At 37.6% G+C, this 25,770-nt stretch overlaps 1 protein-coding gene across 1 annotated transcript; it reads left to right on the top strand.

Moving 5' to 3' along the window:
- Window positions 1-1,790: 1,790 nt before the first annotated feature.
- Window positions 1,791-25,483, top strand: ATP6V1G3 (ATPase H+ transporting V1 subunit G3). Its single transcript, XM_058178791.1, has 3 exons — window positions 1,791-2,061; window positions 13,943-14,043; window positions 23,498-25,483. The coding sequence occupies exons 1-3, from the start codon at window positions 1,980-1,982 to the stop codon at window positions 23,669-23,671; spliced, it is 357 nt and encodes a 118-aa protein (XP_058034774.1). The 5' UTR covers window positions 1,791-1,979; the 3' UTR covers window positions 23,672-25,483.
- The last annotated feature ends 287 nt before the right edge of the window (window positions 25,484-25,770 follow it).

The following is a 25,770-nucleotide window of genomic DNA, read 5'->3' as shown; positions in this document are numbered from 1 at the left end:
TGGTTCTTATTGTCACCTTAATAGCACAGAATGCGGCCGCGCGGGTGATAGAGGGAGCACCGCATTGCTCCCATATAACACCTATCCTGCGCGGCCTACACTGGCTGCTGGTAGCCTTCCGGGTGCAATTCAAGGTTCTGGTCACCATCTTTAAAGAGCTCCATGGCTTAGGACCGGGGTATCTACGAGACCGCCTTCTTCCACTATGACTTCAGCATACACCTCAGCACAAGTGGCTCAGATGTCTCAAGCCATCCCTTGCAGTGGTGGGTTTCAAATTTTACTACCAGTTCTGTGGGTGTGGCAAATAAATAAATAAACAATGTCTGCTAGGTCTGGATGTACCCAAAGACAATGGAGAGGAACTCAAAGGATAAAACACTATATACTTTTTCTTTCTTCCACTATGACTTCAGCATACACCTCAGCACCGAAGTGGCTCAGATGTCTCAAGCCATCCCTTGCAGTGGTGGGTTTCAAAAATTTTTACCACCAGTTCTGTGGGTGTGGCTTGGTGGGCATGGCATGGCTTGGTAGGTGTGGCTTGATGGGCATGGCAGGGAAAGGATACTGTAAAATCTCCATTCCCTCCCCAATCCAGGGGAAAGATACTTCAAAATCCCCATTTCTTCCTGATCAGCTGGGATTCGGGAGGCAGAGAATAGATCGGGATGGGGCCAGTCAGAACTTTTACTACCGGTTCTCTGAATTACTCAAAATTTCCGCTACCGGTTCTCCAGAATTGGTCAGAACCTGCTGAAACCCACCTCTGATCCCATACCAGGATGGTAATTATATATTGCTCCAGTGGTGGGATTCAGCTAGTTTGCACCACTTCAGGAGAACCGGTTGTTAACTTTCTGAGCAGTTTGGTAAACTGGTTGTTAGAAGAAATCATTAGGGCAGAGAACCAGTTGTTAAATTACTTGAAACCCACCACTGTATTGCTCCAATTTAAAGAACATTGATCAAAATCTAATGGTCTTCATCATAAGGGGATACAAAGTTATGAACAGCTTTATTTATCCAGGCCCTCTTCACAAACCAATCCTTACAGAGCTCTGCAGACAGCAGAAGATCCAGTTAATGGGGGAGGAGGGAAAATCATTCTACATTGGACTAGTAGTCCTTGCTATGTGTAACTGTAATGACCATGACTGTCAAAAAACAAAACAAAAATCTTTAAATACAGAGTATTTACATATATTGTGTGCTTTGATGCACTTTTGAAAATCACGTTTACCTTTAAAAAATGTTTGTTGCTTATTTCTGTACTATTACTCTTTCATGAATAGAAATTGAGGGTATAAATTAAATATAAATGTATATATGTACAAGTGATTTTTTTTTAAAAAAATGCAAACAATACAAAAATACAAACAATACGAAATGAAAACCATGTTCTCACATGATCCATATATCCTGGCTTTTAATCCTAATAATACTAATCACTTTGGAGAACTTGATGTGCCTAAGTACTCGTGCCTGCAATATGAAACAAAGATGTGGTGATAAAATAGCAATGATTGATATGCCTGTATTAATGGCAGCTATTGCTCAAGAAAAGATCTGCAATGAAGCATTAAGCTGGGGGGGAAATCCAAGTGCTTTCTGAGTTTTGCTTTACTCAAATCATGTGGCTTACCTTGATATTTTTAATCTAAACATTGCATAACTATCACCATCAAACAGAGCTAGCAAAGGTTTTATTTTGATGGTTGCATATAAGCCATGCGGAAGAGGGCAGCTATGGGGGAATGGAGAAACTCCCTCAAACCAGTAGATCCACTTCTTTGTACCTGCTTTTTGTTTTCTTCCATGGTTTTAATCTGGCTTTAGCCTGCAAAAAGACAGAGCAAAGTTTATGGTTTGATTATTGACACAACAGGAGAAGCGTTGAATAAATATGGTGTCTTGCCATAAAGCCTTCTTCCTCCTTTGCAGTTGCCATAGGCATTTTCTGAACTCAAAGAGGGACAATGACTAGCCAGTCTCAGGGAATACAGCAGCTTCTCCAGGCAGAAAAACGGGCGAAAGATAAGCTTGAAGAAGCCAAAAAAAGTAAGTTATGCTGGAACTCAGTTGACTCTCCAGAAATTTTTTGTCATATATAACAACAGATAAATCACAGTCATATCAACAACAAAATGTTATAATATATTTATATGTCATTGTAGTTTGATTTTTTTGCCATTGGGTTAATTTGTAAAACTATCTCCAATATCTTTTTCTCAACATTTTAATAATTTGGTGCTAGTTTCAGAGCTGAATTAATGTGAGTCAACAGTCATCCTTCTATTCCCTTATAGGGAATTATTCTACAACCTACATTCTTTTCTGATCCTCTAATCAGAATTGTGTCTTCCACTTCAGATCTATAATAGGGAGGCTGAACTAACATATGTGGCATGTGTGTGTGTGTATGTGTGTGTGAATGGAATCAGTTTTTCCCAACCATGCCATTATAATGTTCTGTGCTTTAATGTTGGCTGTATCTCAGAACTAAAGGAAGCATTGCCCTTTGTCTATTGGTTCACTATATTTCCTATCAGTCTCAGCCAAAAAGACCAGTAGTTAGTAACACTAGTTCTTGAAGGTCTTCTGTGTAAGGTAGACTTGTTTAAATTTCCAACATTAATTATCACTTTTTAACCCACCTACTAATATTTTGTTAGTCTAATTACACTTTTTAGGTTTTGTTGAAAGTTACACAGTACATAAAACCTCATGCATTTTTATTCTGCAGCAGCTTCTGTAAATTATTATTCATCCTTACCCAAGATTGCATGTCTTGTTTTCTAAGATCTCTTTCTCCTTATTATATTGGGCCCCGTCAGCAGCTCTACATTTCCTACCAGGACTTTTAAAACATCTTTGTCAATTAAATTGATTTCATTCCCATGAAATTGGATTTTGCTATTACTTATTTCAGAGTCTTTCATTCATTTCCTTAAGCTTCTACAAAGAGGTATTTTGAGAAATTCTATCTTTATGAAAAACCTGATAATCTGCCCTGCCTTTATTTTATGTTCTAATGGGCTGTGGGAGATATAATTACCTTTTTTTTTTAATTTGCATTTATATCCCGCCCTTCTCCGAAGACTCAGGGCGGCTTACACTATGTTAGCAATAGTCTTCATCCTATTTGTATATTTATATACAAAGTCAACTTATTGCCCCCAACAATCTGGGTCCTCATTTTACCTACCTTATAAAGGATGGAAGGCTGAGTCAACCTTGGGCCTGGTGGGACTAGAACCTTTAATACAGACAGTGTCAAGCAATCTGAACACTGAATTCTAGTCCTTCCTTGGCATGAAAGCCAGCTGAGTGATTTTGGGCCAGTTTCTCTTTTTCAGCCTAACCCACCACACAGACTTTTGTGGAAAAATGAATAGCAGAAGTATTATGTGCACCATCCTGAGTTGTATAAAATAAAGATGAAATATAAATGTAGTAAGAAAGGAAATCATCTTTTGGATTATACATTTCTCTGAATTTGCACACCAATAAAAATTCCAAAGAAAAATATATAAATAGTGGCCTTTGAATTAAAGGATACTTTTCAAGCTATGTTTTGTGACAAAGTGTTCAAAAGTTGGGTTCGCAAATCTCAGTAGATCTGTAGATGTTTTGTATTGCAGTGGTGACACTGTGTGTCTTGTGGAGATGCACGGATGATGTGAGTTTTTTCCTCAGGAATTCATTTTAGAGTGCTTTCTCTAACAGAAGCCTTTTCTATCTACTACAGGCCCAGAAAGGGTCCCAGGAGAAATGTAACGTGATATCACAGATTTGCTTTATTCTTTGAATTGGGGGATTCTATTGCTTGGTAGAGCAACTTCAGAATACAGTAAAAGCACTCTGCTAAAGCTTTGCACTGCCTTAATAGTTCATAGTTCATAGAATCATAGGGCTGAAGGGATCTTGGAGATCTTCTAGTTTAATCCCCTGCCCAAGGCAGAAGTTCTTATATTATTATTATTATTATTATTATTATTATTATTATTATTATTATTATTATTATTATTATTATTATTATTATTAATCTTTATTCATTAAATGTGAAACTCAGTCAACTGAACATTCAAAAAGGCATCACAAATACCATTGACTGGTGCTAATGGTTGATATGGGTTGCTACCAGCATCCTAGGTATCAACCAAGTACCTTCTTTTTTTATTTTTATTATTATTATTATTATTATTATTATTATTTATTTATTTATTTTTTATACCGCCCTTCTCCCGAAGGACTCAGGGCGGTTCACAGCCAAATAAAACCACAATGAATAAACACAGAATAAAATCAATAATTAAAAAACTTATTAAATATGGCCCCAAATTAAAATACATTTAAAACAATAAAACCCACTTTAAAATTTAAAACCAAATAATAAAAATTCTAAAAATTCTATGCCAGTCCTGCGCGAATAAATAAATACGTCTTCAGCTCGCGGCAGAAGGTCCGAAGGTCAGGAAGTTGACGAAGTCCTGGGGGAAGTTCATTCCAGAGGGTGGGAGCCCCCACAGAGAAGGCCCTTCCCCTGGGTGTCGCCAGTCGGCACTGCCTGGCGGACAGCACCCTAAGGAGTCCCTCCCTATGAAAGCGCACGGGTCGGTGGGAGGCAAACGGTGGCAGTAGGCGGTCCCGTAAGTAACCCGGTCCTAAGCCATGGAGTGCTTTAAAGGTGGTAACCAACACCTTGAAGTGCACCCGAAAGACCACAGGCAGCCAGTGCAGCTTGCGCAGGAGTGGTGTTACATGGGAGCCACAAGTGGCTCCCTCTATCACCCGCGCAGCTGCATTCTGAACCAACTGGAGCCTTCGGGTGCTCTTCAAGGGGAGCCCCATGTAGAGAGCATTATTAAGAATCCTTTTAAAAATCACTGATTGATACAAAATCTGGCCAGAAGGAACTTTTCATTCATTCCTAATTACCATAATAGATTATATCAATCTTCTATTGGTTACCCAGAAGCTACCAGCCCATTACTCTATGACTGCATAATACGTGAATTTGCAGGTACTACTGAAATCCTGATTCCCACCATCCCCACAGTTGACCATGCTGGTGGGGACTGTCAGGAGTTGTAGTTCAGAAATATCTAGAGAACCATTCATTGTTCACCCAGGTCTTTAGAGGGAAAAGGTGCTTTCCAAAAACAAACAAAATGAATGAGAATAAAGGTTCAGAGGTGACACCCATAGTACTAACCTTAATTACAAAGCATCTGAGAAGTCTGTGGGAGTTCAGACAACCAAAAGCAATTATCAGTTCTCTCATGAATAGCTTCCCATGCTTCCATTACAGTCCAGTGAAGATATCTTCCTATAAAGACTTCACGTTTCTTACACGGGCACATAAACAGGATTAATGAACATCATACAAAATAAGAAAGCTCAAAACCAGGAGAAACTAATCACCATCGATTATTATGGTCAAATTAATTATGGTCAAAGACCAGCATAACAAGGGTGGGATACAAGGAATTTAAAAGCATTAAAAATACAAAAATTAAATTACATAAAAACCTTAAAATATTTTTAAAATCTGAAAAAATCTTTAAACCTCTAAAAAGAGGGATAAAAACGATAAATGAAGATTAAAAATGGCAAACTAAACCCATTTATTACAAATAATGCAATGAATCTAATACAACACATGATTTAGTAACAGTCTAGGTACACATTAAAACAAATGGGAAAACAATCTCATGAGCTCTGAGAAAAGAGAAACAACAGTGTTTCCTAACATTTTTTAAGGAAATAAGATAACAGTTTTAGACTGTACGCCAAGCTGCAGTGATATTTTCCCCCGTTCTTTTTTTCCACAAAGAGTAGCTGAATTGGCTTTAGATTAGCAGCTGGCAAGCTTGTGCAACTGTTTGTCAATTAAATTGGTTTCATTTCCATGAAATGAAGTTGTGCTATTGCTCTTCTAACAACAAAAACAATAGACTTAGATACTGTTTCATAGTGCTTTACAGCATTCTCTAAGCCAGGAGAGTCAAACTCGAGGTTCAAGTTTGTGATCGGATCCAGCCAACAGGGCCATCTTTGAAAATGTAAGGGGCCAGCCCGGTCTAACCGTGTCCCTTCGGCCCAGTCTACCCAATGCAAAGAGGAAACATACCAGCAGAGTGGTATATTTGCAGAGTGGCATCAATCTGGCCACGCCCACCCAGTCAGCCATGCCCAGTGAGTGGTGTCAAGCTGTTCACACCCTCCCAGTCAGCCACACCTGCCCAGCCCCCCTGAGGTCAACCACAGCCATGATGTGGCCCTCGATGAAGTTGAGTTTGACACCCTGCTCTAAGCGGTTTACGGAGTTGCCCCCAACAATGTGGATCCTCATTTTACCGACCTTGGAATGATGGGAGGCTGAGTCAACCTTGAACCGGCCAGGATCAAGCTTCTTCTATCTCTTGTAGCTCTTTTATCTCCTACATTCTTTCATTAACTTCCTTAACCTTCTATGAAGATGCATTTAAAGAATTTCATTGTGTTATATGGCTTCCTGCTTGGCGATATAGTTATCTATCTTTATTGGTGGTTGGTGATATAATTATCTTTAAGACAGACAATTTGGTGTAGTGGTTAATGCACTGGACTAGAAAATGGGAAACCATGAATTCTAGTCTTACCTTAGGCATGAAGCCAGCTAGGTGACCTTGGGCCAGTCATTCTCTAGTCTTGCCAAGGAAACTACAGGGACTTGTCCAGGCAGTTGCCAAGAGTCAAAATTGACTCATAACCATATGCATGCCAACCTGCGCCATAAGCCAAAGCTACTTTTTCTGCATTTCAGGAAATAGCAGTTCCAGGACACTCTGTACCAGTTTGAAGAGGTACGTCCAGCTTGCTCTTCCACCAGCAAGATTTAGTTGCAATGTGAAAAACGTTTGACTTTCCTGAACTGGAAAATTGAAAACGTGACTCTCACATTCATAAGAATAGGATTGTTTCTTTTTGGCACTGAAGAAGAAGAAGGAAACCTCCCACTCCGCCCCACCCTGCCCCCCAAAAGGCTTCCGAAGTCCAAGTTGCACTTTTCTATGATGTTTTTTTTCCTCGGAGGCATCCACACTCTCTGAGGGAAAAACACCCATTATCTTTTCTACTCGTGGATTTCTCCAGTCATTGGTGGAGGCAGAGTCCCCAAAACAATGTATCTCCTTCTCACCTGTGTCAAGCTTGCTGTTAAGGAAGGAGTATAGGTACTATTGGTGAAATGTAAAATTTGTTACTACTGTGGTTCTGTGGTTGTGGCTTGGTGGTGGGGGTAACGTGACTGGATGGGCGTGGCCCACTTTTTTTTTTTAGTTTTAAAAGCATTTTTTTACAACCTCTTTGGCCAAAGAGGTTGTTTAAAAAATACTTTTAAAAGCCTCTGACGATCCCAGCTGAGTTGCTTGATTGTCAGAAGCTTTTCTTTTCTTTTAAAAGCATTTTTTTGCCTTTAAAAGAAAAAAAAGCCTCTGACGATCAGGCAACTCAGCTGGGATCGCTACAGCCTTTTAAAAGTATTTTTACAACTTTTTCAGCCAAAGAGGTTTTAGAAAAAATGCTTTTAAAAGGCTCTGATGATCCCAGCTGAGCTGTGCAATCATCAGAGGCTTTTTTTATTTTTAAAAGCATTTTTTTGGCCGAAAAAAATGCTTTTAAAAGTAAAAAAAGAAAAACCTCTGATGATCGTGTGGCTCAGCTGGGCATGGAGGGTGGGCAGGGATTTTTGCTACCGGTTCTCCGAACCACCTGCCGCCATTGCTACCAGATCAGGCAATCCGGTCCGAACCGGGAGCATTTCACCCCAATAGGTACCTGTAGTTTTCTCAAACAATCTGTCTTCCACATAAACCAAGCAAGCCTATTCTGTAAACCTAAAAATTTCTCTGTGATTGTATAGGAAGCCTACTCCAATGTATGGTATGTAGATCCACCCATGACCCAACTTCTCAGGTGTGGTTTTGTACTAGTTAACAGACTTATGTTTAGTATAAATATGATGGAAGATCTTGCACACGCCTAATCCTTATAGGGCCCAATAAGGCCATGTCAGATATAATCAGTTGAAGCAGATAAACAACAAACTTATAAAGAGATGTTATAAAACCAGCCTCACTAACAGCTTGCCAATCCACAAGTAGGTGTTTGATCTCTCAAGTGAAGCTATAGTTTGGTGAAGCTATAGTTTCTGTTGGCACAACAGTTGTTCCTGCTCTTCTAGCCAAGCAGTGGTGGTTTCTCACATCATGCAGACTTGGGTTCACAGAATACTTTACAGTATGCTCAACCAGAAAACACCATTATAAATGACCATTCTGATTTACTGTCATGCAACACATCTGGTTGGTCAAACTGAACAAAAAATATTAGGGTTTTATGCAAAGCATGAATCCAGACCGCTATTATTTGTATATCACTGTTCGCTTCTTAAGGCCCAAATTTGAGCCAGGTATTGCATCAAGCCCATAGTTCACCTCCTCCAATAATCAGATAGCACCTAGAATAATGTGAATGCACCATATTGCATTCATATAATTTCTAGTTCCACTATTAAAGGAAAGTAATGCTTTCCATTGAAACACCCAGGCACTTAATTTAGGATGAAAGTTTGCCTGCTAATCAATATAGGCTATCAAGCAATTATGTGTTCTTCTTTCCGTGCTCTTCTGTGATCACAGTTTCTTGGATTGACTGATCATCCCAAACTATAAGGTTGTCTTCTAATTTAGGTTTTATAGCATTTCCTCTGTAACTCCACACAATATTAACTGTTTTTAAATATCCATTGCCCCTACAATCAGCATGAAGAGAATGGGGGCCCCTGCCAATAGCGTTTCCAGTATTCAAGTATTCTAACATTACAATGGAGTCATGAGAACTTTCTCCAGAGCTTTTTTGAAGTGTTTTCATCATGCTTCTTCAAAACAAAGATAAATTAAACCATAGTTTTTGATGACATATATTGTTAATTGTAGTTAACATAAAACACATTCTCTTCAAAGGAAGGAAGTAGAAGACAAGGCATGTGAGCTTCAAGGTTTGTAGCCATATTAGACCATAGTAGACCATAGCAGGCCATTTGATGTTAGTAAATACCTTCTTTGATATATATTTGGCTTCTGTATGATTTTGTTTCCAAGGTTCTTTTTATTTCTTTTCAGAGAAACTGTAATTTCACGAAGAAATTTCTAACATAATGCTTATTTCCAAGAATGTTTCTAGACCCTACATAAACCCAGAGGCATTTGCTGAAAATAATGAATGATTAGAGCCTACTGTTTTGCTTATTAAGATGCCTACTTATACAGAAAAAAAAATCTATGATAAACTAGGACAGTTGGATATCATTCTAGACTGGCAAGGTCCCCTTCACCAGTTTGTCTTCTGGGGAACTGGCATATCTTGACAGGACATACTTCCTATGGCAGCCATTTTATGAATAAGGGCAGCCATTTTATAAGAAAGCCCACAAATTGTTTTTAAAATTCTAAATTTGCCCACCAGACCAAAAGTCACCTAAGTATTATTTTTTAACACAAAGAGAATAAACTGTTAGGGTTCTGAAGAATGCATTTAAAGGATGCTATAGATTTCACTATTCCACAATGATTCAGTATTATATTGCAATTTTTTTTGAAAAGTGAGCCCTGCTGATTTCTTATTCTGTTTTATCTTCCATTTCAATGCCATGGGTAGTTTTACTTCTCTTAGCTGCAATAGGGAGTCAAGCAACATTTTTATTATGCCAAAAAACCAAGTCTTTGTCTCCAACTGTTTTGGTTTTCCGTACTTTTTGCAGTAGTGTGATATGACAGCTCTTCCTCCACTTTTCTATAAACTTGTTTTTGATGGCATTGTTTCTGATTGACATGACACCAGACACAGCACTGTATCGCCTTTTTATGGAGACAGGATCCCCTCAGCAGAGGAACGTCTAATCTAAATTCTGGCAGAAAAGATAAATGTGAATACAGGACACAGAATGCATCTAACTGCGGATACTAGCTAATTCCCTCATTACACCACTGAAACCTGGAATAACTCACCTCATATGCTTTGTCACAATGTGTCTGATTGCTTCCTATATCCACATCTGGATGTTACCTGGAATGCAAAAGCATGCTTGCATTATCACCTCCTCCGTAGTATGAAACTATTCAAGCTGTATAGTCTGGGTTATTTGCAAAGCAAGTTGAAAACTTGAAACTATTGGGTCATTCTTAATGGTAGTTCTTTGCTGTTATAAATATAAAGTACACAGAATACTGCCAATCATTCTAAAATTCTGAGCAATCTAGATTCTTAAAGGGTGAGAATTCTGCAATTCTTCAGAAGCTGTGTTTTTTCTTTAGGATGTGATTATTGGAGGCAAGATGGCATTTTATAAGTTTTACATACATTAACAAGACAAAGCTCAAGAATTGGAGGATATTATAATTTAAGTAGGGGGCAATCGATATTTTCAGAATGGTTCACCTTTTTTTTCTTATTTTTCTTACCTAAATTAAAAAGAAGTGTAATCTCTGTGAAATAACATTAATTCTTCTTCTGTCTGCTAGAACGTGTCCAGGAACAGTAACTCCTCTAGTTGTTTCAATACTGTTCTAAATTTTTATAGGTGACATATGCCAATGGAAAAGCTGGCAAAAATGTTTAAGGATAAACCAGCTAAATGTTGGAAATGTCATCAGATACCAGGATCCTATTATCATATGTGGTGGACATGTCCAGAAGCCAGAAACTATTGGAGTAGAATTAAAACATGGTTAGAAGAAATTATTCAACAGCATATTGATTTAAAACCGGAGATGTTCCTATTGGGTATCCTACCAGAGAAAATTAGTAAAGAAATTATATATTTGATTATACATGTAATAACTGCAGCGAGGATAGTATTTGCGCAAAGATGGAAAGCAGAGAAAATCCCTTCGGAAAGGGAAGTAATTAAGAAAATTTTAGACTATGTAGAAATGAATAGATTAACTTTGATAATTAAAGAAAGAGAGGATACAGAATATTTTAAGATACGGAGACAATTTTACCATTGGTTAGAGAAGAGATATAGATAAATGTATTAATAGTAAATATGAGAATGCTATAATAAATGAATTGTGGGGAGAATGTTGTAATAGAGGAATGGAAAATATTACAAAAGGATGAAGATAGGAGGAGTAAGAAGAAGAAGTCAATGAAGAAACACCTAGATGAAACACTGAACGAGTGATGTATTATGTGTTTGTTTGTGTATAAAATAAAATATTTTTTTAAAAAAATACTATCCTAAATTCATGTCTTTCCAATCTGCTTAAAATGTGATGTACAACCCCCTTTAGCATCTGAAAGAGGGCTTTCTCTTCTGTGTACTGAAGCTCCATATTTAGGAGGAAATCATATGGAGCTAAAAACCACATAGGATTCATTTTAACATTTCAACCTTAGGTATAAAAATTAACCCAAATAAATGCATGAATACCTAACTAAACTGGAATTTGCAAGACCAAAATATTAAGCTATTTTTTAATACTTTAAAATCAGCTGAATATCATCATTCTCATATTACCCTTATTATGACGAGTCACTAGACTTTGATGTTACCTTTTCCTTCGTGTCTACAAAACGTTAGTGCTCGAAATGTGCTCTAATATTCCCACCCACCTTTCCATCTAGCAAACAGTAGCGAAAGGGAGGCAGAAACTCAATAAATGTAAATATTGCAATTTAGGGATCTGAGATGTAACATTATATTGGTTTGGATTTATCCCGGAGTTTAACAAAATTCAATTGTTGTGAACCGAAGGGTTCCTGTCAGTGAATCAGTAAGGCAAATCTTGGAGAATGATGCCTTTTCTTAACAACAGCATCTACGATCTGTTCTCTGACTACTGCAAAAAACAAAAAGAAATACTTGACTTAAAGTTCAGGTCATAGAAGAAGTTGTCCACATTTCAACGAGCAATGCTCTGTGACAGAATCAATGCTTTTCAATAAGGAAATCTGGAATAATTTGTTTATGTGAGGGTAAGTAAACACAATATTTCTGATCCTAAAGTCAATACATAATAATTTTAAAAATGTATAACAAAATGAATGTAAATGTTCTCCCCATAGCTAGTACATAGACCACAAAGAACAGAGTTAAGGCAATTGTTGATCTTAGATTTATCCGTAAGCTTTAAAAAGTAGATTCGTTAAAATATATACATTCATTTAGAAGTCCGTGATTTGATTGAAAAGAGAGAGAGGAAGAGAGAGAGATGTATATTCAAAATGCAAGATTCACACATGCTTATTAATTTCATGGCTGTACATAGCAGATGAATGTATGCATTCTGATATGGAGACACTATATCTGTTGAGATGTCAGGATGGTGTTCTGTCCATGCTTGTAAAACATTGTATGCGATATGCATATGAGAATTTATGTGGATTTACTTTTCTTCTTTTAGTATATCCATTAACTTTTGATTGGCAATGAATTAAGAATAGGCTTGTATTGTGATGTGTGTGTGATCAGATAAGACACACAGGAGCTCCCAGTTGACAGTGGTGGGATTCAGCCAGTTCGCACCACTTCGGGAGAACCGGTTATTAACTTTCTGAGCAGTTTGGTGAACTGGTTGTTGGAAGAAATCATTAGGGCAGAGAACAGGTTGTTAAATTATTTGAATCCCACCACTGTCAGTAGCTTAACAGTCAAAGAGGACACTCAGGAAGGACCAGTCCTAATTAATCAAAAGTGGCAGCAGGAACTTTGTTCTTTCAAACTTTAAAGATTCTATTAATATAGCCTGACCATAAAGTAGAATTAGTTCATCTAGTTGTGTTTGCTGGGACAGATGATAATTTGTGTTTAGCATAGGGTATCTTAGCAGAGTATTGCTCAAGATAATAAAATGTTTTGTCCAATTTGGACATATCATGTTGTACGAATCTAGCTCTGTGATTCCTATACTATGGTTTAGTGTGGTGTGTGAACTCAGTAGGACAACTCTACTTAAACCATTCATGGATTTGAAGGACCATCTTTTCCTGATCACATCTACTTGACCCACTACAGCAAGGAAGCCGGGAATGCTATGTCCCCTCTCCTAAGGAGGTCCATCTAGCAGGACCAAGAAGCAGGGTCTTATCCATGATGGCTCCCTCCCTGTGGAATATCATCCTCATGAATTAGCCCCCATTTTGACACTCTTTCTCAAGACTCTGAAGACCTAATTTTGTCAACAGGCCTGAGGACCACAGAATGGGACTGAGTGGCTTAATGATTGTTGCTGCCAGAGGGTGGAGGAGGATTGTTGCTTTTTATTTTTATTTTTATTTTGGGCTTTTATCGTAGTAAACTGTCCAAGAGTAAATTAGATGGCCATATAAATTTTCTTAAATGACTGAACGTGACAAAGAAATTGGGTCATTCTATATAAGATGCTAGTGACAGAGATTTGAGCCCTTGCGATCATTCCAATTCAAAGCTTCCAAAGATTCTAAGAGATTAGAGGAATCTATTTTTAAAAGAGTATTAAACAGTGATCAACAAAACAAAGGCCTCTCCCTCCCCAGAATAAAAAAAAGAGTAATGCCTTTCTCCAAATCTCTCCAGTAGAAGTAAAAATAATTTATGGTATAATTCCTAACTATATTGCATTCAGACTCTTCACAGATTTATGCATAATTTTAAAAGTTAATTTACAAGGTTATACACAGCATCTTGGCAGGAGAAATTTGGCAGTGAGATTTCTTCTACTGTAAAGAGAAAGCAGTAGAAATGCAAGAAAGTTAAGTTTGGGGTTCTTGTCTGGGTTAGACTGAAGGAAAGGGGATAAGGAACAAAGTGTTCTTGAACTAAAGAAGAGACTGAATTTTAATTTTATCTGACCTCCTGCAGTAAATAAATGATATGTAATCCAATTAAAATGGTATGACTTTTTTTTTTCAGGAAAAGGAAAGAGACTGAAGCAAGCTAAGGAAGAAGCCATAGCAGAGATAGACCAATATAGACTCCAGAGAGAAAAAGATTTCAGATTGAAGCATTCCAAAGTAAGTAAGAATATCAATGGAAGATTAGATCATTGAAATCTCTCTAGTTTGAAGTCCTCCAGAGATTTCTGACTAGTACAGGGCTATGCTAGCTAGGGCTGATGTCAGATGATAACTCTGTCAAGGACCTAGGAGTGCTCATCTCAAATAATCTAAGCGCCAAAGCACACTGTAACAGCATTGCCAAAAAGGCTTTAAAAGTTGTTAACCTAATCTTGCATAGCTTCTTCTCTGGTAATATTGTACTACTAACTAGAGAAGGGGTCACCAGCCTTTTGGACATCAGGGACCAAAATTTTAATTTTCATTTTAAATTTAAATTTTCATAATTTTCATAATTAAAAATTAAAAGTTTCATAATTTTAAATCCCGTGGACACTAATATGATCTGCCTAATGAGTGGGCATGGCTAGGTGGTCAGGTGAATGGGTGGGCATGGCCAATTCCTTGCCTCCCCACCCCCGGGCTCCTTAGGGTCCCAACAGGAAGCAGTTTTTGGAGCTAAGCAGCCACCATGAGAAAGAGTTGACAAAACAGTTGGCTCAGTTCAAATTGGATCTGACCAAGAAGGAGGCTCAGTAGAAGCACCTCACTGAGGACTAGGAGCATAGGCTTTCCAAGCAGAGGGAAGACCTGCGGGAGTACAAGGGCAGGTACCGGCAGCTGGAGGCTCAGTAGGCAGAGATGGTCAGCCAGTTCCAGGCCATGAGGCAGTCCCACTAGAACAAGGCCCTCCGGCTCTTCGCCACCAGTGGCACTTCCCTTCAGCCTTTGCCCAAAGCCCCACACCAGGAGGCTGAAGCAGACCCCAAACTGGAATTTCTGCCCCCCTGTGACCCACACAAAAGGACCCCAAAAGGGAGACTCTGTGCAGCAACACAAACATTCATTGCACGTATCCATCCCAGGGGCTGTAGTTTGAAGACCCCTGATTTAGTGCAATACTAAAAATGCAAATAATTTTTCTGCGGACCACCAAAATTTTTTCACGGACCACCAGTTAGTGACTGCTGAACGAGAGCATACAAAACATTTGCTAGACCAATTCTCGAAAACAGCTCATTTATCTGAAACCGCACTGCATATCGGACATTAATACAATTGAGAGTCCAGAGATATTTCATGAGAAGATTCCTCCTTTCCTCTACCTGCAATAGAATACCTTATTTTTATTTATTTATTTATTTACATTTATATCCCGCCCTTCTCCGAAGACTCAGGGCGGCTTACAGTGTGTTAGGCAATAGTCTCATTCTATTTGTATATTTACAAAGTCAACTTATTGCTCCCCCAACAATCTGGGTCCTCATTTTACCTACCTTATAAAGGATAGAAGGCTGAGTCAACCTTGGGCCTGGTGGGATTCGAGCCTGCAGTAATTGCAGGCTGCTGTGTTTTAATAACAGGCTATCTTACAGCCTGAGCCACCACGGCCCTTATGACACCAGACTAGAAATTTTGGGCTTAGAAAACTTAGAACTACACCGCCTTTGGTCTAACCTAAGCATAGTACATAAAATTATCTGCTACAATGTCCTACCTGTCAGTGACTACTTCAGCTTCAACCACAACAATACATAAGGAAACAATAGATACAAACTTAAGGTAAACTGCTCCAAACTCAATTGCAGAAAATATTTACTTCAGCAACAGAGTGGTCAATGCCTGGAATGCATGACCTGGCTCTGTGATTTCTTCCCCAAACCCAGGGATGCTATTCAGCAGATTCTGACCAATTCTGGAGAACAGGTAGTGGAAATTTTGAATATTTCAGAGAACCAGTAAATACTACCTCTGACTGGCCCCGCCCCATCTATTCTCTGCCTCCTGAGTCCCAGCTGATTGGGAGGAAATGGAGATTTTACAGTATCCTTCCCCTGCCATGCCCAGCAAGCCATGCCCACAGAACCGGTAGTAAAAAAATTTGAATCCTATCACTGCCTAAGCCCCCAAAACCTTAACCATAGACTGTCTACTGTCGACCTCACCCCATTCCTAAGATGTCTTTAAGGGGTGTGCACAAGCACACCAGCGTGGCTACCATCCAGTGTTGAAATCTGAACCAGTCTGCTACCGATTTGGTGGCCGCGCATGTGCAGTGTGCGCCAAACACGCGCTGCATCCATGTATGCACAATGCTCACCAAACGAACGCTGTTAGCGCATGTGCAGTACACACCAAAAGGAGGCTTGGGAAAGTAAGTAAAGCGATGGGGAAATCAGCTGTGGTGCAGCATTTTGGGAACCTTTTAAAAACTTTTTTAAAGCATTTTTTTGCTACCGGTTCGGGCAAATAGGTAGTAAAAAATGCTTTAAAAATTATTATTATTATTATTATTATTATTTTATTATTATTATAAAAAAGTTATTATTATAAAAGTTTATTATATAAGTTTATATTATAAAAGTTTATTATATAAAAAAGTTTTTTATATAAAAAAGTTTTTAAAAAGGCTCAGACGATCACACTGTGCTGTGCAATTGTGAGAGCCTTTTTTTACTTTGTTAAAGCATTTTTTACTACCTATTCACCCGAACCTGTAGTAAAAAAATGCTTAAAAAGTAAAAAAAAATAATAATAAACAGTTCCGATGATCACGCGTCATTCAGCTAATTGTCGGAACTTTTTTTTAACTTTTTAAGCATTTTTAACTACCGGTTCCAGAGAACTGGTAGTAAAAAAAATGCTTAAAAAGTAAAAAAAAAAAAATCCCGACAATCGCACGTCGCTCAGCTGATCGTCGGAACTTTTTTTAACATTTTTTTACTACTGGTTCGGCGAACTGGCCCAAACTGGTAGCATTTCACCCCTACTACTATTCCCTTGTATTCGTATCCATTTCATGTATTCATAATTATGTTTATACATATCTGTTATCTAATACATGTTTGATGAAATAAAAAAAAATCAAGTATCTGAAATTATAAACTGGCAAAAGCAGGAACAATACAAATTAAGAATTGGTCATACAATTTGTGTGATCTGTCAGGCCCAAAGAACCAAGAACACTATCTTTCTTCATACAGAAAAGATTCCATGCTTTGTCTCTTTTTTACTGGGAAGGAGCCCCACGATCCTGCAACTCTGGCCTACATTCCATCACAATTCAGATTCCTGAATCCTACTGTGATTATGTTTCCACATAATGTAAATTACATGTATTGGCTGTTCATACAGACAATGTGTGAAATGAACACATTCTCTAGGCCCATCTTACAGAGAGAAGCTGACCATTCTAGCCAGCCACTTCAACTGATTGAAACAATGAGTTTTTGAAATTAGGTTGCCTATTTCTCAACGATCAGTGTGATCCCTGACTGAGGATTAAGTTCACAAGAACCCACTGTTTTTATGCACTAAAGAAATCAATGAGTAGAAAATTTAATCTTATATATTATCATTCATATTAATCATTCTTGAAGGTCTCCTCTGAAAAAAATAAAGACTGATGAAAGGGTTTGCCCACATATTTGGCAGCAATTCCCAAGTATTATACTCAGAATTCTGTTAAGGTTAAAATATTTAAATTTCTGTGAAAAGGAAGCACAAAACTAGAAGAAAGGAGTTAAAGTTTGGAATGTATGCATCTGTTTATAACATCACCTTGCTAAATTGTTCAATTGATGTAGGAATATCATTTAATTAAATGGTAGGTCAATGTTGTTTCCATCCCAATCTGTCAAATATTTAGTTAATTAAAAACAAATAATTGCAAAAACTGTGCATACTGTTAAGGCAGATTCATGCTTAGTATGGAATGCTGTGGGATATAATTACATACTTTTCCCATCTCTGCACCACTGATGGTTATACCAATAGGTAACAATGTAATTGTATTGATTACAATATAATATTGCACACAATAAGTATATTCACTCAATAAACTGATCCCCTATGCTTTTCCCTCAATGAAATACCAGGAAAAATAAATATAAAATTCTTTTTTCCAACCCAGATTAACCATGTGAGGCCATGGGAGAAACTTCTCTTACATTGTGTATAGTTTTTTTAAAAATGTATATATGTTGATTGATTTATGTCCCATCTCTCTTTCAGGAGGTCAAAGTGGCATACTTGGCACTTCTTCTTATTATTTTTGCTCACAATAACAACTTTATGAGATAAATGGATCTGAGTGTCTATGGCTGAAGATAGACTTGAACTCGAGTATCTCTGGTCCTACCCAGGATCTAAACTATTATACCACACTGTCCCTTTTCTTCTTCTTCTTCTTCTTCTTTGTTCTGTCCCCCTTCGCCTCCATCCGAGCGATGGCTTAATTAGCCGGCACTATCAGCTCTGGCAGCAAAATAGCGAGCATCTGCCAAGTGTCTCTGTTATCTCCCTCGACGCCGGTGAGTCACCCAGGAACAGTACTTCAGCTCTTAGTTAAGCAGTTAATTTGCCTGCTACAAAGAGGCACAGCAACTCTTGCTGCCTTTATATCCTGTGGGGTGTGGCTTCATGACTCAGCACTTCCTAGGCCTGCCCCACCCCTGCTTCTGTTGTTCCTGCCTCTCCTGTCTATGAAACCTAGGGTCCAGCCAGGCCTGATTGCCATCAGCTGGGTCCGGAGGCATGGCCTGTGGGGGGAAAGAATCAGGGGACGGAGGCCTCATTATCTCTTCCACCTGGCCTGCCTCTGGCTCCTGGAGCTGAGCCAGGGAAGCCGGTGCTCCCGAGGTAAATCCTGACGGCCCTTCCCCCTCACTTTCCCAATCACTTTCTGGCAGGAGGCCCGGCTCAGGGGGCGTAGACACAACATTCTTCTCCTTCTCCTCCTCCTTCTCCTCCTCCTCCTCCTTCTCCTTCTCCTTCTCCTTCTCCTTCTCCTTCTCCTTCTTCCATATCTGTCATCGGACGTTGGTGATCATGTTGGCAATCCTATTTTTGTCAACAGCCACATGAAAAAGTACTGCTGAGTTTTGTCCAAACCAGTCCCTTAAGTTTTGAAGCCGTGATGTTCTTCTTCTGCCTGGATTCTTTTGCCTTCAATGTTTCCCTAAAGGATTAAGTGAAGGATGCCATATTTTTCTGGGTGTCACATCACATGTCCAAAATATTCTAACTTTCCCTTTTTAATGCCTTTGATGATTTCCCTTTGCTTTTCCATGAGGCTTATCACCTCCTCATTTGTGATTTTATTAACCCAGCTTATATGTAACAGCCATCTGTAAATCCACATTTCAAATATTTTTAGTTTCTTCAAGTGGTTTTCTATCAGAGACCAACTCTCTACTCCGTACTCTCTACTCACTGTCTCTCAGAGTTCTAAAACTAGACTTAAATGCTCTAGTAATCGAGGCACGGGAGTTGAGACTTAATACTCCTTCCTCTTCCTATTTTCCATACAACAACAGCATCTCCCCTGTGGGGTGTGTTGGGGTGAGAGAGAGTGACTAATCCAGAGTTGCCAGCTGACTTTCATGCTTGTGGTCTCACAATCTAAAAGTTTCCAACACCTTAACCACTACATCAAACTCTCTCTCAGTTTCCTCTGGGCTTCAAACTAGATAAAAGTACAGCAATGGAGAGCTGGCTGAGCAGTGCCAGACTTGGTGAAGTGTAACCAAACTCAAATCTTCCTTAAGCATGAAGATTGGTAGTACTTGCTTTAGTAGATTCATCATTTCTTATGATCCCATTAATATTTATACTAGCATTATTTAGTTACACTGGCAATGACTGTATTGTTGACATGCCTGAAAGACCAGGTCATTGTCGTGGAAAAGATCTACCTGCATTGTAGTTAAGAATCAACAATGATCTGATGGCATATCATCAATTATTTAGAAACTATGGATTTGATTCAATATTAGATATGGATATGAAACATGTAGATTTCTTTGTTTACATATATTTGAAAAGGATTGGTAACCTGCATTCATAAAAAGAATCACAAATAATCCTATGCATTCATATTTCCAGATCTAGAATAAGATTAAAGCAGAGTTTTATTATTTCATTGTCTAGCATGGAAGAAATGTAAATGGTTTGTACAACAGAATCAATATTTGAAAGGCATTTTTTTTTTATTCAAAAAGTTTTACAAAAAATTTTTTTTCCCCTTTCCCCCCAACCCCTCTCCCTTCACAAACCCCCTCCCCCCTCCCCCCCCCGGCTTCCCGGAACAAACACAAGGTATAGTTAAAAATAAAACAACCATATGCTAAAAAAAATTTTTTTCCCAAAACTATTATACCAATTCTCCCTCTCTAGCTCTGACTTCCTCCTTACATAACCAAAATCCTTCAAAAAATTAACAATAAACAGTAATAAAATATATAGATCAGTAGAACAAATTAATCCTAAAATATTTAAAACCAGCTAAAGCATAAAAATCCAATCCAATTCAGAGAATATCTCCCTTATAACTTCTATAACCATATAATTTTTCTCCCAAGTCTTTCTTACATAAGATCTTTCGAGAATATTCTATTTAAAATTCAATACAACAGATTATAGAATTTCAATACAGGGAAATTACAATATCTGTTCAACTTTAGTCCTTCCTCGTCAAAATCCAGTATAAATCCAAATATCTAGTCTTTTATGATGGTTATAAAACATATAATCAACCCATTTCTTCCAAATCTTCCTTACGTATTGTCTTTCAGAAAGGCTAAAATCTTTTCTGTTAATATTTTCAAAAAAAATTTTTCAAAAATGATACTTTTGTCTCTTGCCATTTTTGATGCATTAGTCTCTGTCTTTCCTTCATGACTCCTTTTGAAAAGTCAGTCACAATATTTCCTAATAGTTCCTTATGTCCAAGAATCCACGAGTTACTGCCGTATATTCCTCAATCCGAAAAGAGAACTCTTGGAAAGCATTAACCCTGTGAATTTTTCCATTTCGAGACAGCCTCCTGTAGCACAACTTCAGGCTTTTCATCCAAACTTTTTAAAAAGGCTTCTTTACATCCATTCCATATTCCAAGTCCTGATTACTTTGGTTAATTTCCTCCAAACTCTCATCCAAAAGCCTCCATTTTTTCCAATTCGTATTGTTGAATAATTAAATACATTCTTTCTGTATAATCCTGTATAAAGTCACGAATCCATTCTTCTGAAAAAACCTTCATGGCAAAGTTCTTGCTGAAAATCCCCTTATGAAATACTTAAACAAACTAAAATAATCCAACAATCCACAGTCCAGTACAATAAGATAAAATCTCCATTCAGTTTCACTTTCTCAACAAGTAAACGCCATTTTATTTCATTGTGTTGATTGTAGATGAGAGAAAAAAAAATTATTATTTTTTTAAAAGAAAAAATAGAAGTCAGATTTAATACTTGCAATTTAAATGACTGATCTCCTGTGTTTTATTCCGTCTGCTTATAAATATCCATAACAATCAATTGAAGCAGAAGTGGTCGCTCTCTTCTCTGTCTGCTTAAAGCAGAAACACACTGGGGCTGGAGCTTTGCAGAAGGAATTCAGGGAACTTTCCCTTTCGAGTTCCCCAAACGGGGCCTCTAGAGAGAGCTCTACCCTTCCCTCTTCTGCTCTTTCCCTTCTCCTTACCGGGGAAGGTACTTTCAGCCGTTGATTTCGCCGGCTTTTACAGAATCCCAGCGCGGGCGCCCTTAGGGCGTCCTTCGGAGAGAGCGGAGCCACCAGAAGCCCAGAATATTTGAAAGGCATTTTAATAGGCTCAAACTTGCCAAATTACATTACAAGAGAATATATTTTCAAAACTAGAGGTTTTTTTTTAAATAAAATCATAAAAGTGTTTTATAATAGCATAATTGTGTTATAATAATAAACCCTTCTGTGTAGAACACAAGTCAAAACTTGGGAACATCATCATCAAACACACACACACACACACACACACACACGTAGGCTCTGGTTTAGACACCTGTCCATATTTGATGTGCACCTCTAATTTATATAATTATTTTTGGGGGGGAAATGAAACATCATTACAACAGGATTGGTTACATACTATTGCCTTTTCTTTTTGCCAATTCCTCTCCATGAAATCTAATAGTAATCCATCAACACCTCCCATTATTTATTTTTCAAGCTATAATGTGAACCTATATATCACTAAAAGATGCCTGATGATTTTAATTCGATTGAAATTTTTAAGCAATGAAGCTAATTATTTACACTAATATGCAGATCAGAGTGGATATACTTTCCTTTTCACCATTTTTCAAATTTTATAATTTGATCCTTTTCTGTAAAAAATGACATATATTTTTGACTTAAAGTACATATAAAAATGTGTCAGAATTTAGGGCTTAAGTTATTCCAATAAGTGGGTAACAGCCGTATTTTATTAACCAATGCTGATAAAGTAATGAAATCATAAATTGTTACTTAGGAAGGGACTGTATATGAGTAAGTCTAATTGTAATTACTTAAGTGTGCAAAGTAGAATCATGTTGGTCAATTAACCATGGTTGACCAAAATTGGTATGCCTTCTAGACACTGGAACATTAGGTACATAGCTTAGGTGTTTACGAAATGTTTATATTCAAAAGTTCCCTAAGTTGGTTAACCCAATTACTTTAATAATTATTTCCAGGAACATTATGGAACTAATTTACGCACAGAAGAGAATGTTTGTAACTCAGGGTTGAAACATGGGATCCTTGGTCACCTCTGAGCTTGGTTGTTTTGTTGCAGATGTTTCATTACCTAACTAGATAACATAAGTGCTAGAAGAGTATACGGTTTGTTCTCTTTTTATATACTAATGTAGTGGCCTTTTTGGGTGCCAGGGACTGGTTCCATGGAGAGGGTTTTTTCCATGGACTGGAGGAGTTGGTTTCACATGATGCCTGCATCCTCTACATGGACAGAGGGGCCTTCACTCAATTGCATGGCCCGGTTCCTGGTGGGCCGCAGACCAGTGCCAATCCACAGTCTGAGCATTGGGGACCTCTGTACAAGCTACAAGTACAGAGGTCCCTTGATTAATAATTCCCTGAAGCCAATTTAGCTTGTGATTTTTTGTATTTTTTTTTCTTTTTTCTTTTTCTTTTATGTACACTGAGAGCATATGCACCAAAACAAATTCCTTGTGTGTCCAATCACACTTGGCCAATAAATTCTATTCTATTCTATTCTATTCGATACTAAATTGGTAATTTAACCATTGGTAATTTAGCACAGGGTAGCAAAGTGCACTAGCTTTGTAGACAGTCTTAGAACAACTTCACTATCTTCTATTTTTTGCTTCTTTTTAGGCAGAAAATAATTGCCTTTGGCAGTTTCAGAGAGATAGATACACACATACACAACACAAACCTCTCTATCCCATAATCTATCCCATAAAGATGCAAGAGAGATAACTACCTAAAAAGGACTTTTTGAATAGTGGCATCCTGCTGTTAAAAGAGTATACAAATCACAAACAGAGAAGAACATGAGTTGCTTTGAAACTTGCATAGACATTTCTGCTTACTTTACATATTATACCCTGTTTTGTCTTTACAGATAATGGGCTCTCATGATAATCTATCAACAAAAATAGATGAAGAAACTGCAGCCAAGATCCAAGGCCTTACTAATAATTATCACAAGAACAGAGAGAATGTGCTTGGATGTCTATTAGGCAAAGTGTATGACATCAATCCTGATATCCATCCAAATTATACATATACGATTTAAATCCCTGTGGAAATGTTTTAAAAGAAGCAGTACTCACAGAATGAGATGGCAGATTGGGAACCATCACTATATATTAGCTTGCTACCAATTATATTTTTATCACCAGCAAGGACCGAACAAGAATCCATTTGGATTTTCTGTTTCCAACAGCCAAATTGTTACAGATAATTTTACTACATATTTTTTTTTAAAAAAATTATTATTACTTTCTGCATTCCAGCTGGATATATAATCTCAAAGCTGAAGCATATTCTCGAGCATAATATTTGTAATTTGGCCAGCTTTTATAGGCCACTCTCTGGCAACGTAGATTTTTACCCTCACATTTTTTTCTTCCTGTTTTTGTAGCAAAGATTGTATCACTTAAATATGGGCAAAAGCAGAAAAAAGAATGGCTTGACACCAGCAGCTTTTAAGTGGGTGTCTTTTTTTCTTCTGATGTTCTCTGATGCTTGGAAAGTATCTTGTCATATGGCTTGTTGTAGGAAATCTGTTTGTCTCAATATGTGGAGTTTTAAAATAACTAAGTATACAATAAATAGTATATATTATTAGACTGAACATTAACCATGTGTCTCTAGGGTAGTACATATGGAGAAACTACAGTCACACTTATAGGATGCCTTTACATATCAAACATACAGCAATTGCCCCAAGTTATGTTGGAATTAGAAGTTCTGTCTGTGAGTTGGTATTTGGCCAAAATAATCTTCTTTGTCATTCATAGTATCAGAAACATATTCCCTTGGTTATAGCAAAGGTAAACACCATGCAACACCTCTGAAATAAATAGGAGTCTTGTTAAAGGTAGACTTCAACTCACAAACAGTGGCAAACAGTTCCATCACTAAGTCTAATTTCAGCCAAATGCATGGCATCTTTATCAGAAATGAGCTGAGCTTGCATTATAATAAATATTTACCTGGGAGTAAGCTCCGGAAATGAAATAACTAGGCTTTCATGATCAAGGATATTCAGAAAGAGGTGTTTCTTATCCTTTTATCTTTCCTTTGCAGTCACTTGTGCCTCTCAGAGCTCCGCAGCTGAATAGCGCAGTATGATCTATAGGGTTGTTTAGTACAGGGGTCACCAACCTTTCGGACCTCAGGGACCATTAAATTCATAATTTTAAATCCCGGGGACCACTAATATGAATTCTTTTTAAAAAAGATAAATAATATTTAGTGCAATATAAAAAATGGAAATAATTTTTCTGCGGACCACCAAAATTTTCTCACGGACCACCAGTGGTTGGTGACCACTGGTTTAGTGGAAGAGACAAATGAAAACTTATATTTCCATTAAGTTAATCTCTCTTAAGAGTTAAATTTTGAAAAGCACCTTGGGCGGTTCTCATATTTCTAATTAATAGCATTACAATTAATGTTATGGGATGAGTTCCATGGACAGTTGCTATGGGATTCTGTCTAAAGTCTTTTTGTAAAAAATAATTATCAAAATTGTTAAGATTTTACTTACTTATAAACAAATGTCATTTTCAGCAACATTTCCTGCCCTTGATTCTGCTCCAAATTTTTCTAGCACTTACCATTCTACTTGGAGCATTTCCATGTTTGGTAAAATATAACTTTTTTTAAAGGCAATTTGTCTATATCAGAAAGTTGAAAATCTGGATGTCCCTTTTTTAATCTTCCATTTCTTCAGAATATTTTTATTCAGATTTCCTAAAAAGCTTACATGATTGAAATAAGCATAAGGTGAATTTTATTGAACTACATCTTACGTTTTGGTTTTGGGGTTTCCTTTCTCGAGATGGGGCAATGCTACTTTATGGTTCATATGTATCCTTCTCTCTAGGACCAAAAGCACACGAGTAATCACGAGTAACTGTGTTACTGCCTTACCTAATTTTGTAAGAATCGTTGACAGAGATAACACTACCGGTATTATTTTTGGAACATTAGTTTTATAATCGAATAATAGAAGAGTCTGAAATTTATTTGCATTAACAGACAAATCATAGCAGATGCAATAATATTATGAAAAGGGAGGAACTCGCAGTTGAATCTGTGTTGTTGGAATAGAACAGTGAGATGATAAGAAACAGACTGTCTCCCATTTTATTATAGTCAAAAAAA

The sequence above is a fragment of the Ahaetulla prasina genome, chromosome 3 (assembly GCF_028640845.1).
Source record: "Ahaetulla prasina isolate Xishuangbanna chromosome 3, ASM2864084v1, whole genome shotgun sequence".
Lineage (NCBI taxonomy): Eukaryota > Metazoa > Chordata > Lepidosauria > Squamata > Colubridae > Ahaetulla > Ahaetulla prasina.
This window is presented reverse-complemented; position numbering and strand designations above follow the sequence as displayed.

What these genes read in the sequence shown, in the direction of transcription:
- ATP6V1G3 (XM_058178791.1), top strand. Translation starts at nt 1,980, where the DNA reads ATGACTAGCCAGTCTCAGGGAATACAGCAGCTTCTCCAGGCAGAAAAA. An exon ending in GCTTGAAGAAGCCAAAAAAA is followed by an intron (nt 2,062 to 13,942) that starts GTAAGTTATGCT and finishes TTTTTTTTTCAG; the next exon opens with GAAAAGGAAAGAGACTGAAG. An exon ending in TCAGATTGAAGCATTCCAAA is followed by an intron (nt 14,044 to 23,497) that starts GTAAGTAAGAAT and finishes TTGTCTTTACAG; the next exon opens with ATAATGGGCTCTCATGATAA.